Genomic DNA, 13495 nt, shown 5'->3' with positions numbered 1-13495 from the left:
GCACTGTTTTACATTCAGTTGGACTCTCAATGTTATACAAAGTTGCTAAATAAACAAGTTCCATCATAAACATGCACGTGCAACATGAATATGGCATAATTAAAAGCTTAAAGACACGAAAACGTTAACTGTGAGAGAGCGGCGTGCAGTTGAGTTGTGTGCGTGTACAGCCACATGGCAGGATGTGTCTGGTCAGAAGTTTCCTACATGTCCGTCCATGATCAAATGTAAGTATTCATTTATCGAAAGTTTGTAGTGTTGACTTTGGAACCACTGCATTCGTGGCCATTTTTAACATTGCGCGCAATCGCAGAACCGTTTATTTTTTGCAATCCTGGACAGTTGAGAGATGCTTAACAAGTTTGTATTTCTTGTGTATGAGTGTTAATACAATATATATTCTATTTTTTTTTTTTCTTCCGATACTGCAATTTAAATTTGCTTATAAAATCCAGACACTTATCCTGGAAGTTTTCAAAAATCTTTCCTTAGTAGTTTTTGAAAACAAAGGTTTGAATCAAAATGGTGTACCACCTAAACCAATACATATGCACTGCAAAACCCCACCCCGGAAAAAAAAAAAAAAGGTTTCAGTGTAAATTTACTAGAAATAAGTGAAATTATCTGCCAGTGCTTCAAGAAATTTTACTCACATTTGTTGAAATAAAATAGCTAGATGAAAATAAGCTTAACAGATTTATTTTAAGCAAAAGGTTTGTATATTTAATATTTTTTAAAAAAAAATGTCAGAAATGTTCTTAATTCAAGAATAGATATTGTTGAAAATGTTATTTGAAAGCATTTTTCTTGATTTAGGTGAAAAATGACCAGCATTTAGATGTATGGACTTATATAAGCGCAAAAACTGTGGTAATATTTACTTAAAATAAGTGTAAGAATCTGATGCATTAATCTGTTAACTAGCCTTTAACACTCAAAACAAGATGGAGAAAATTAGTTGACTAGATTTATGAAAAATGATCCAATTAAGACATTATACTTTAAATTTGCAGTGTGAAAGTTAGTGTAAGTCAATACAGATTTATTTTGCATTAATCATTTAGCCCATCAATTAATTAGGTTCATATTGGTGAGAAATGTAGCTCTGACCCCTGTTCACCTAATCTGTTTGATCTTATTAATGTCCCGTCCCCAGCAGAAAGTGTCCATGCAGGTTATGCTGTTATATTGTCCCTCCCAATATTGAGACCAAACCTACGCCCTTGGTCTTTACATACTGTAGATGTGACATTACATAGAGAAACTGGGTGATTATCAAGAAGCTAACCTAAACTATGTCGTTGAAGATTTTAGGGTTACAGTCATTAAAACCTGAAAAGGTTCATTTTCAGTTGAAAGCTGCTTACGAATACAGTATTATGTAGCTCGGTCCACGATTTGTCATCAAAATGGCATTTTGTATGTTTTTTTCCCCCAACTGATTTTAGAGTGGTATATTCATGACTAAAAACTAATATGACAGATTTTAATAATATATAATAAATATTCAACCAATTTCATAAAAATTATATAAATTTTATAAAAATTATGTAATCTATCAGATTAGCATTATATATACATACTTTTAATTAGTTATTCTGACCAATAATGCACCACAAAGAAGGCAAGACAAAAGATGGCTACAAGGTAAGATTGTTTGGCCTTTTTTGATATTATTAACAAAGGTTGTTTTCATTATATAAGGCGTATTCCCCACCATAGCTGAATATTACCATAATATTTAATATTATATTTTATTATAACATTGGGGGGCTCAAATTTGATGAAAAAAAAAGCTAAATAGGCTAAATTTAAGTTGGCTGGGACGCTCTTCTCCTCCAGACCCTGTAGTGCAGGGTTGGGCAAACCAGTCCTCAAGGGCCGTAGTGGGTCCTTTGTTCCATCTGATCTAGCACAGACAGTTTAACCAATGAAGTTTCTGCTGAAACAAATAGCACCTGATTGCGATCAACGGATTGCGCTTGCAAGACACCAGATTGGTGAAAAGGTTTCGTCTTATTAGTAGTAGTTTTTGTTTTATTTTTATTTAATTATTTTTATTCTGTGATTAAATGTGATCTTTTGTCTTGGTTTTTACGTTGTGTTGATTTAAATGTGATTTTTATGGTCTTCATGTGATGTAAAGCACTTTGAATTGCCTTGTGTTGAATTGTGCTATATAAATAAATTTGCCTTGCCTTGCCTTGCCTTGCCTTGCCTTGATGGGCTGGAACGGAAACTCGCACCCACTGCAGCTCTTTGTGGAATAGTTTGCCCACTCCTGCTCTAGAGACATACATCTGTTTTATTAGGGTTTATTAGGAGACCTGGGATTTCTGTGCAAGTTTTATTAGGGTTTATTATGAGACCTGGGATTTCTGTGCAAATAAAGCTTCCACTTGTTCAGTCAAATTGTGTACTCTTTTAATTTCTACGTCACCTCCCCTTTGAGACCGGCCTGACAGTCTCCAAGTATCCCTAACGTGCTCTGGAAAATATACACAACAAGCATACCACTGATCCGCGGAGCCTTATATCAATTCAATTATATGAATTAATTGCAAACTTCTTGTTGTCTGTCAATTGGTAAAGGGACATGGACAGTCGTACTTCATTTTGAAATTGTTAATATAAATGGTAGTGACTTTATGAGCAAATATTTTATCAGCAGTCATGTTAGAAAATTTATATAATTATAGCACAATCATTCCTTGTAAGGAATCTATTGAGTGAATTCTCAATTTCTAAATAGCTGTAAATTATGGCTGGTTCCCTTTAAATGTTGTGACAAAATAAGAGAAGTACACCTAGAGACATTACAAAACATATCCACTTTATATAAATATTTCAAGGTTTACTAAAGTAAATTTTTACAATTGATCTAGTATATATCAGGCATGAAAATCTCTCACCTTTCGGCGAAATTCGCCGTTTTGAAGTCAAAAAGGGCGACCTACGTGAATTGCGTAGATCCGAGGAGAAATTCTTTTTGGGAGGAGGAGGGGGGGGTCGGGAGGTTTTATTTAATTATTATTATCATCATGTGATTAACTTAGTACGTAAACTGAGCACTTAAGAAATCGGTTCTTTATAAAAGTGACACTTGGACAGTCAGCAAATCCTTCGAGATGATTCGCAGACGAGAACCAATCATCGGCCCAAACAGCGTTCCATTATTCCAATCGCGCGCACTCTACGTGTAAATGAAGTGCTTGGAGAGCCTTTGGTTGCATTAAAAAGCTGCGAAAACAAAACGCAGGCCTTATCCACACTGGGGCAGACCAGAGCGCAGCATACACACTTGCCTGTATTTGCCAGCAGATTGAATTTGGTGAGTAATGGTTTCAACTGTTTTCATATTTTGCTATATAGTAAAGTTACTGCCATTCTTTGCAGCTTGCGTTGAACACTGCCAGAGCTAGCCAAATCTCCCGTGAAAAAATAGCTCCCGTTAAATTGGCGTCAAGCTTGTGTATTTAGCGGTAATATAAATGAAGAAACACACTGTTGAGTCAAATTAAGCAGCATGCTCTCGGATGGAGGGGGGCGCCTCGCATCGCTTTCGTCGTTCGCCCGAGCCGCGTTATTTTCGGCTGTGACTTGAGCTGACGGCCGGTGTCGGCACAACACCGGCCGACGAGTGGTGGGAATGACTCTTGCTTCTTAAAGCTTTTCAGAAATACAGGGATCCTCGTTTTTCGCGGTTAATGGGGACCAGAACCCGCCGCAATAAGTGAAAACCGCGAAGTAGCGACCCCCCCGCCCCCATTTTTTTGTGCGTGCTCAATGTATTTATTCAGATTTTACATTGGAAAAAAGATACATATATTCAAGACGTTTTTTCACTTTTTTCACCAAAGTATCATTTATAAATGGTTTTCAAGCACTTCAAAATGTAAGAATTATGATAAGTTTTAAACATGTTACTGCCCCACCAAATTATTTTTAAACAAGAATAAAGTAGTAAGAAAATGCTTGGCTTTATTAAATGCTTCATAGTGAGTCTACTCAAACACTCTCAGGCTTTGTTAAACGGTGATTGACACATGTGCAAAGTTTTTCTTTTTATATATATTTTTTTGTTTGAAGCAACTTATTTGATTGAATAATAAAGACACAAATGTCCTAGCCAAAATGTGGCCCAAACGCAAAACAATATTACTTCAAAGGAAAAATTTGTTTCAATCAAGAAAAATAGTTTTCAAATGCTTTTTTTGTCTCAAATTTATTTTTGCAATCAAAAACAATGTTTTTTATTGAAGTGACTTTTGGGATTAAAAGTTTATACTGTATTTTGATTGAAGCAACTTTGTTTTTTGATTGAATAATAAAAACACAAATCTACCTCCATCGTTATTGAGAGAGAAAGAAATTAAGAAAGCTTTAAAACTAAAAGCCACCGGGGAGTCAGTTTTTTTTTTCCTTAAATATTTATATTTCATTACATAGACATGCCTCGTAGGGAAAGGAGATTTAGGGATAAAAAAAAGGAGTTGGATGAGGCTGCTAAAGGCAGTGGATACCTCATCAGCTGGGTGAATAGCAAACCTGGTAAGAACAAGCTTGCAAGGATAGTCGGGTATTAAAAACAATTATAAACACAATTACAATGTTATTTTTCTATAAGATTTTATGTCATTGCTTTATTAATCATTAGGTGCTAGAGTTGTTACGTATGGGTAATAATGAAATAATAGTTTTGAGAAAACTGTGCTGTTGGTGGCTCAGTGACCATCTGATGTGGTTTGTTCTCAGATGAACAAGTTGAGGAAGGAAGTTTTGATGCAGAGGTTGAAGGAAGAAAAGAGGCAGACTGACTGAGTCACAGCCAGAAAGTGTTGATGACAGTTTTGATTTCTATTCACTGTTGCCTCCTCCCAATTAAAGTATGTCACAGTCGCAGCCAATTATTATCTAAAGCTGGTTAAAATTGAAGTTATGTTGTTTTAAGGTGCATTAAATACTTGTTCATGTGCCCCTTTTGATCTACGAGCACCCGCCCCTCCACCGGTCTCTGCACGTCCCTGCTGAAACACAGTGTGGGTCGACAGAGCTCAATATTTTGTTGGGGTGTACAGTGTACTGGAACATATTTCCTCCACACCCTTCTCACCTTTTTAACCCCTGACCCATTTTCATGCCTGATATATACTTTACTGTAAATTTTGCAAAGTTGCTTAGGAAACATCTTTTTGTGATTACCCCTTGTCTCGAATTTGAGGAAAATATTGAAATATGTATTCATCAACAGACTTGTATGATGATTAAGATTAACAATAAAAATATCACATTCTATTCATTTGTACAAAACATCTAGTGATATGCAGGGGTGAAAGAGGGCCAGAACGGTCAGGAATGCAAATTCAGGGCCAGAACGCAGTTCCGGTATAAGATTCATGGCTGGAATGCTGTTCCGGTACACGGTGCTTTGATTCTGAAAATATGACAGTAATCCGTTTCCACGTATATTTATTATTAATTTTATTCCACGGACGGCATGGAGGTTTCCCCAGCTGCTGCAGTTATCCGAGTCTGACGATGGTGAGTCACATCAATGTGCGAATGCACGCAGCAAAGCAAAACGCCTGGACTCATTTATCCGTTCAATTGGCCAATATACTGACATGTGATTAGCAGAGATGGTTCAAATATGCATGTTTTCTGGAACAGCAAAAAAAAAAAAAAAAAGAGTTGAGGAGGCTTATGTATCATATTTAGTTTTATTTGCTCTGATGGGGAGGTTTGGAACATCTTAGCTGTCAATGTGCAGTTTGGACTTATATTTGTTCATTTACATTACGCTACTTATTAATTTCCTTATTATTTAAAAAAGTCAGTGTTCGCGCGATCCTCAAAATAAAATTCAATTTCTCTCTGCATTATATAAGTCATTTGTACTTATTTTCCTGAATGTATGTTACTTATATCTTTATTATTAAAAAAAAAGGAAATGTTTACATTTAATTCAATTTTAATATATATCCTATGTTCTTAAGTAGTTATAATTCAGATTTGGCATTTAGTATGTGAGGAAATGAGGGAAAATAAAAATTAGTAGATGGAGGTTGGGGTTATTGCTGTTTCTGTTAACTTATATTTTGCAAATCATAGAAAAAAAAAATACAATTTTGAATGAAAAATAAATAAATAAATAAAATTTCTGGCTCCTTGGCGACTTTCACGCCGGGAGTTCCGGAAAGAAATTCTAGCCACTTTCACCCCTGGTGATATGTTTACGAAGATGTAAGATGGAATGCTGATTATTTTTACTGTATATACTATACTTAGTTTTTTGTGTGTCTTCATTAATGATCAGTAATAATAAACTACTCTAAATTGTCAGTAGGTATGAATGTGAATAATAATAGCTGTTTTGGCTGACAGCCATCATATCTTCAAGATACTCCCTCTTACAGAATCATACTCTATTATCATTATTTAAAAAAATACGACTCTTTGTTGGGGATTTCGCGTACCACAATTACCCAGAATTCCTTGCTTCTCAACACCGGAAAGAAGGTGTGCCGAGCTTTTAAAACTTCTGTTTTATTCTTTAAAAGTCGTTCTGGAAAAACAAAATAACATGTAAGTCATGCCCAATGAGATGAAAACTAGATTCAAACTATATTTTGGTGAATGAACTAGGTACCAACGAATCAAACTTACGTTTCACTTCCGGGTTGCGTTGTTAGCCTGTCAAAGGCAAAAGGCAAGTGGTAAATGTTTATATTTGTTCTAAATTATGCGTCCCTATCTCATCGTGCAAATCTCATCGTGCAAATATTTAAATTATACTGTTTACATGTCACAGTATTTGTATGTTGAGGGATTAGTGCTAACCGTAGGTTTATGTTAACCTTCTTAGTTTAAATTATTTGACTTGAATATGTTTTTAGAAAATAGCACAAAAACTCACTGTTTGCAACTTCCACACACAAAAGATCACTATTTTTGGTACTACTAATCTAACTAATTATTTGTTAAAGAATTGTGCATCCTGAAAGTTACACTTGCGTCCCTCGTATAAAGGCAGCATACAGTAAAACCTTCGTAAAACTTTCGTGTGGATAACAAAAAATGTTACTCGATTACCTCCACAAACCAGAATTCTATCCCGACTTATGATTGCAGAACGAGGAAATACGTGCTGTTCGTTAATGTGATAAAAGTACAAATATATACATATACACACACACACATTTATTTATATATATATATATATATATATATATATATATATATATATATATATATATATATATATATATATATATATAGTGCGAAGTGACAGAAAATAATAAAGCTCAAAAGTCATAATATTGACCAGAATAAAAGTTCAGTTCAAGAAGTTTTATTTTATTGTCCATTAAGAGAATCTACTTGTTAAATCCAAACAGGAATAGTTGTGTTTATATGTTTTGACAAGATATACCACTTAATATGGCTCACTCGTTTTCGTAATATGGTACGTGGTAAACAAAATATGTATTTGCAATTCAATGAGAAGAAAAACAATGCATCGATTTGTATTGTAATTATACTTGATAGTATCTGAATTAGATACGTTATTTTTATGGCCCTATTGACCATTTGATGAGTGTTTCCCTTTAATGATGCAATAATGTGTTTCGTAGTTTCAAGATTCATACAATTCTGCTCACATTTTCCACCCTGTGTGTGTGTTTTTTTTTTTTTTTCTTGTCCCACGTGTAACGACAGGTGAATGTGTGGATGTAGTGCATGTTGAGAGTCACAATGCCGCTGGAGGTCAAGTGGCCATTCCCAAAATGCCCAACGTTGGCATGGAGGCTGTCCGGCTCGCTCGTTATGGGCATGGTGGGCTCCTACTCCTACCTATGGACCAGTAAGTTGTACGCGGCATGGCTAGCAATGGTTCAGGTGGTTCCACAGGGGAATCCACATTGGAGGATGAGCTGGGAAATCTAAATATTTTTTACATTTGATAAACATCTTGCTGGATGGAAAAAAAAAATCACCAATTTTGAAGATAACATGATATAAGAGTATCGATTTAAATGAGTTTATTCTAAATTAACTATTGCGTCTTTGGCATCGAATTTATGATAAGATAGCTATCCACCGTGAATACATTTGTATGAGATATTTTGCAATTTAAATACGATTAATCAAATGTGTTCTTATATTGCAGTCGAACAACCAGGTTCCACGTTACCTGGTTTACAAACTCAACAGGTTACCAGGGTTGTCACTATCAATTTGTCAATAAATTGAAAAATTGGGAAAACATTTAATCATCACTGCAATCATTTCCCTATTAGTATAAATGATTATAATTTTTACTATAAATAAAGTGACTCCGATTCAGTTACTTCATTTCTTTTCAGTGGAAAACATGACTTTGATTTGTTAACTTGTCATGTTGTCTGTCACATAACAAAGTTGTCAACCATAATTCCTACTGTATCCCATATAATCAAAACTTAGATGCTACTGTAGTATAGTCCAAAGACTCATATGTGTGGAATATTTTCTAAAGTGTTGTTATAGAAATTACCTGTGCATGTCGGGTGTTTAGCCCCAATTGCTTGCAGGGTGCAGTAGTTATATGAAATCTGTCCGTATTTGATTAAAGTAGATTTAAATTCCCGATAAGAGCCAACCCTCAAATTAATAAAAATGTTGGTTCATTCTATTTTTCCCCCAGAAATTGACGTTTACTCCCCTTGAAAGTTCACATATTTGAACATTTTGTGGACTTTTCTAACCCAAGCAGTGATCGCTGTAAAAACATGCTCATTACTTTTCAGCCTTTTTGTCTCTCTCATAGAGCACATGAACTCCCTGACGGTGCATAACCGTGACGTACTGTTGGAGCTCATTGACCAGCGGCCTGCTGACACGCCCCTCATTACATTGTCTAATCACCAGTCTTGTATGGACGACCCACACATCTGGGGTAAGAATCCGCCTAAGGAAGCTCTCCTGATGTAAACAAACTGAGTGTGTATTTATTTGTGTCTGTCTGTGTTTCTCTGTGATAGGTGTCCTGAAGTTTAGACACTTGTGGAACTTCAACAAGATGCGATGGTAGGTTTTGCAGTTGCACACTTTTATGGGTCGTTTACATGGCGACGCTGCGACACCAAGACGCAAAAATTGTGTTGGGGAATGGCTTCGCCTTTACATGGTGACGGCGAAAATGGAAGGCAAGATGCAAACTTTTGATTCGGGCCTCCAAAGCAGAAGGATTCGATTGCGGAGATTGCCCTGCAACCATATGAATGGAACACGCTCTTGCCACTTGCGTCACCACTTGCAAACGTCACTTTGGGAATCCGCAGTCACCGCTAGTAAATATTCAAAACGGCAAACATGGCGGAACGGCGGCTTTAATTGACTGTTTTTATAATATTTTTAATGTAAGTATATTTTATTTTCGTGTTTTCATGTCTTTTGAAGCAAAAGGGAAAAAAATGCAGGGACACCATTGCTTCGAGTTAAAAAACATATTGACAAACAGTGTTACACAATCATTTAAACTTGTAAAAAACAGCAAATGAACAAGAAATACGAGAGAAAAATTAATTATACAGAATAGCTGTGAATAAAACTGCATATTATTTATATTATTATTATTATCATACATATTTGCATTTCAATCAGAAAAGACAGAGGTGAACAAATAACACACTAAAGTCAGCATTGGTCATGTGAACATACTGTAGTGTACAGCATATGTAGTCTACAACCTACAGTATGTCTGTTAAAGGGGTGGGCAAACCGGTCGTCAAGGGCCGCAGTGGGTCCTGGTCTTTGTTACAACTGAAACAGCATATGCAGTTTAACCAATCAAGTCTGGGAAAAGAAGAAGCAGCTGACTGCAATCAACTGGTTGCACTTGTAGGACACCAGATTGGTGAAAAGGTGTCCTCCTGATAGGTTGCAATGAAAACCCGCACCGACTGCGGCCCTTTGTGGAATAGTTTGTCAATCCCTGGTCATAGACTTCATAATATATTGAAGTCTATGCCCTGGTCCATTACATACCAAAAATTAAATGAGTACTCACTAATCTCTTCATCCATAGGAGTTTCAAAATGCACCTGGGTTAAATTGGTGCACAGTGTGTGTTAATGAGATGTGTGATGCCACTTAATATGGTGGCATATGAACAACTTCTTGGTTTCCCTGAATGTTTTGAGGTGTGTGGAACACTGCAATAATTAAGATAAGCCCATTGTGTGTCAATGTTTAGTCATCATTGGCCAAAAATTATACAATGCAATTGACTAGGAGCTATGGTCTTCAAATTAAATGATATTTTCTCAAAGGTCAGCACCAATTTACATTATTAGAACATTATTATTATAAGCTAACTGTAGATAACTAACTTTACTAACATTGCTCTTTGTGCACCTTTTGGTTTTAAATTGTTGCTTTTGCTGTCTTTTTAATGTACTTATTTCACTCTGGAACCAGCTGAACTAAACATGCAGGTCAGCGCAACTCTCTGCGAGTTACATATGAAGGGCCTCTGACAAGACACATTTTCGAAGGATGAAGACAAAAAAAAGTGTTTTCACCCTGAATGGAGGGGCAGGCAATCGAGAAGATATTTATTTACAAACATTAAAAATGTATTTTCATTCATACAGTATATAAGACTTTCGAGTTGGTTTCAACCAGTTTAGTTCAATATGAATTCTGATTTGAACAGGACTCCAGCAGCATCTGACATCTGTTTCACGAGAGAGTTGCACTCTCGTTTCTTCAGCCGAGGGAAATGTGTGCCGGTCTGTAGAGGTGGGTGACCCACGCATTGTCTCTGCTTTCTGCCTATAACATTTTTCTTATTATTACTACTGTATTTGACTGTTTATATTTTACGGCCCCTACTTTCAGGTGATGGGGTGTACCAGAAAGGCATGGATTTTATTCTGGAAAAGTTGAACAGAGGGGAATGGGTACACATCTTTCCTGAAGGTAAGTCTTGACAATGCATTTGCAATTACCGGTAACTATTTAGAATGGATATTTTAAACAATGTATGAAATCGATCTTGGGGTCAACAATCACCTCAATAGACTGAATTGTTCTTCATTGAACAGGTAAAATAAACACGAGTGAAGAATTTATCAGATTAAAATGGGGTGAGTGTATTAGATGATGTCGGCGCTTAAATCTTGTAACCTTGCTTACAAAAAACACTGGTCTTCTTGTAGGTGTGGGACGCCTAATTGCAGAGTGCACTCTAAATCCTATCATCCTTCCTCTGTGGCATGTGGGTACGTGAGACACAGCAGTACTTGTTGACCCAAGTTCATGTGATGATTTTTTTATTTCGGGGTAAAATTCTGGCTGTCTAGCTGTTTGTCAGGTGCGATAATTACAAACACACAACATTAACAGTACCAACACTGTCTTTGGGAGAACTGTTGTTGCTTAATCTACAGAATTTAATTCAGTAGACGAATAATCTCTGTTTCTTAATTCTACAGATATTGGCATACGACTTGCAATCATTTTTACACAGCACAGAAAAATAAGAGAACCAACCACATTCACAGCAATTCATTCCCAGTATTCTCTGTGAAAATCAATTCGCTCCATCGACTGTATTTTACAGCTAATACAATACCCAGTACCCTTTTTATAACACTTTTAATCTTTTTGTGTAAGGTTTGAGTGACGTCCTCCCCAATGTGAGCCCCTACATTCCTCGGATTGGCAAGGTACGGAATTGCTCTCGGCGTTCTCCTGCAACCTTCCATCCAGCTTCCTAATAAGTGATTTTGTGCTCCTAGAGAATCACCATCCTCGTGGGGAAACCCTTCAGCGTCAAAGACCTTGTGGAAAATCTCCGAGCAGACAAAAAGAGCCAGGTGAGACGAGACTGGATTTTTCCCTCACTGGCATAAAACCTTTACTGTGCCGTCTGTTTTACCGGTCATGTTGGATTTTTTTTTTCCTTCTCCTGAAACGTCTTGAATAGAGGACTGATATTTTTGGGGTAAAAAAGTGATGTGTACTAAAGGCGCAAACAGCAAAAAGTTATCTTGTCTTTTAGCAGTCAGTTTTGTTACTGTGAGTTCGAGACATCATGTGATCACATCCACAAAATGAGCTGGAATTTAACAAATTTATTACACCAAACTGCTACTAGGAAGTGACAAAGCACTACAAATACAGGCAGGCAATCTGAGGACATTTCACAGTAATTCTTAAAATAAAATTGCATGGACATTTTATTGTAAGTGTAATGGGTTAACAATGTGCATTCAAAGGCATTCACACCTCTACAAACTTTTTTTTATTGCAGTTGCAGATGAGGAAGACGCTGACGGACGTCATCCAGGTGGACTTCCAGAGACTTAAATTTCAAGCTGAGGTGCTCCACAAATCTTGAGCTGGGTGCACCTTCACATGAAGACGAGGCTCAGAGCCACAACATGACTGCATTTGAAAGTGGAATTCATTTTTATCAAAGGAACTCAGAACAGTTTTCCATTCATATGTATTGAATTATGTTGGATGGGACTGAACATAAGCCAAAATCATCTGTGTTTAGACACAAGAGCATGATTTTTTTATTTTATTTTAATGGTAATCGTACCATTTAAAAAAAAATAATTTTTCACCTGATGATCACGTTTTTTTTAATTGTTTTTTTTTAGGACAGTACATATTTCTTGTTTTGATTACTGTTGTTAAACACAACAATAACAATCCTTGGCAGCTCAGTGTCCATGCCAATAAAGTTTATATATCTATCTATCTATCTATCTATATATATATATATATATATATATATATTTTTTTTTTTTTTTTTTTTTTTTTTTTTTTTTTTCTGGAGTGACATAGTTGAAGTAACAATATTTTCCTGGTGGATTCAATGTGAAGACAGAACATCATTATTAGAACCTCTTGGACTTTATAACTACAAAAGGTTCAGCAAATGCCATTGATTGATTTGAATTTGTTTGTTGTTTTCTTTTTTATCTGTTTACATCAATACATCTGATTGGCACTTCTTACACTAACAGCATGCTCCTGAAGAGAGAGGAACTAGTTTATGAAACACGACCAGGTGGTTTCCGTGAGTGAGTCTGTTCCTAAACAACTACCAGTGACTTCATTTATATATAACAAAACAGATCAAATGAATGGATGGCTTTCTGAATTTTTTCTGCCTGAGAAAAGCCCTGTACAGTTATAAAAACAATTAAATTGAGCATTGCTGAAGACATGGTGCTCATTTACATGTCGCAAAGCAGTGATTTAGCAACACATTTTTATACACTGTATGTGCTCCCAAGCAACAAATACTGTGATGTGAAAAGGTTTGGGCTCCCCTGATGATATGAGATTGTCCTTTGTAAATCATCGGTTGTATGGAGCAGCAATTCTGGTGAAATATATCATATAGCAGACAAACACTAATATTTGAGTGGTGAAAAAAAAAAACGTGCTGGAAGTTATCAGGGCTACCCAAACACTTTCACAAGCCTGTATT

At 36.0% G+C, this 13495-nt stretch overlaps 1 protein-coding gene across 2 annotated transcripts; it reads left to right on the top strand.

Annotated features, from left to right (window-relative positions):
* Nucleotides 1–6580: 6580 nt before the first annotated feature.
* Nucleotides 6581–12569, top strand: tafazzin (tafazzin, phospholipid-lysophospholipid transacylase). Of its 2 annotated transcripts, XM_057830101.1 has the most exons (11): nucleotides 6581–6709; nucleotides 7720–7864; nucleotides 8810–8938; nucleotides 9024–9069; nucleotides 10700–10785; nucleotides 10885–10965; nucleotides 11091–11132; nucleotides 11205–11267; nucleotides 11662–11714; nucleotides 11787–11864; nucleotides 12302–12569. In XM_057830101.1, the coding sequence occupies exons 2-11, from the start codon at nucleotides 7741–7743 to the stop codon at nucleotides 12386–12388; spliced, it is 789 nt and encodes a 262-aa protein (XP_057686084.1). In that variant the 5' UTR covers nucleotides 6581–6709; nucleotides 7720–7740; the 3' UTR covers nucleotides 12389–12569. The 2 variants fall into 2 exon arrangements, with proteins under 2 accessions (XP_057686084.1, XP_057686085.1); XM_057830102.1 differs by lacking the exons at nucleotides 11091–11132; nucleotides 11205–11267.
* The last annotated feature ends 926 nt before the right edge of the window (nucleotides 12570–13495 follow it).

Source organism: Corythoichthys intestinalis, chromosome 2, assembly GCF_030265065.1.
Source record: "Corythoichthys intestinalis isolate RoL2023-P3 chromosome 2, ASM3026506v1, whole genome shotgun sequence".
Classification (NCBI taxonomy): domain Eukaryota; kingdom Metazoa; phylum Chordata; class Actinopteri; order Syngnathiformes; family Syngnathidae; genus Corythoichthys; species Corythoichthys intestinalis.
This window is presented reverse-complemented; position numbering and strand designations above follow the sequence as displayed.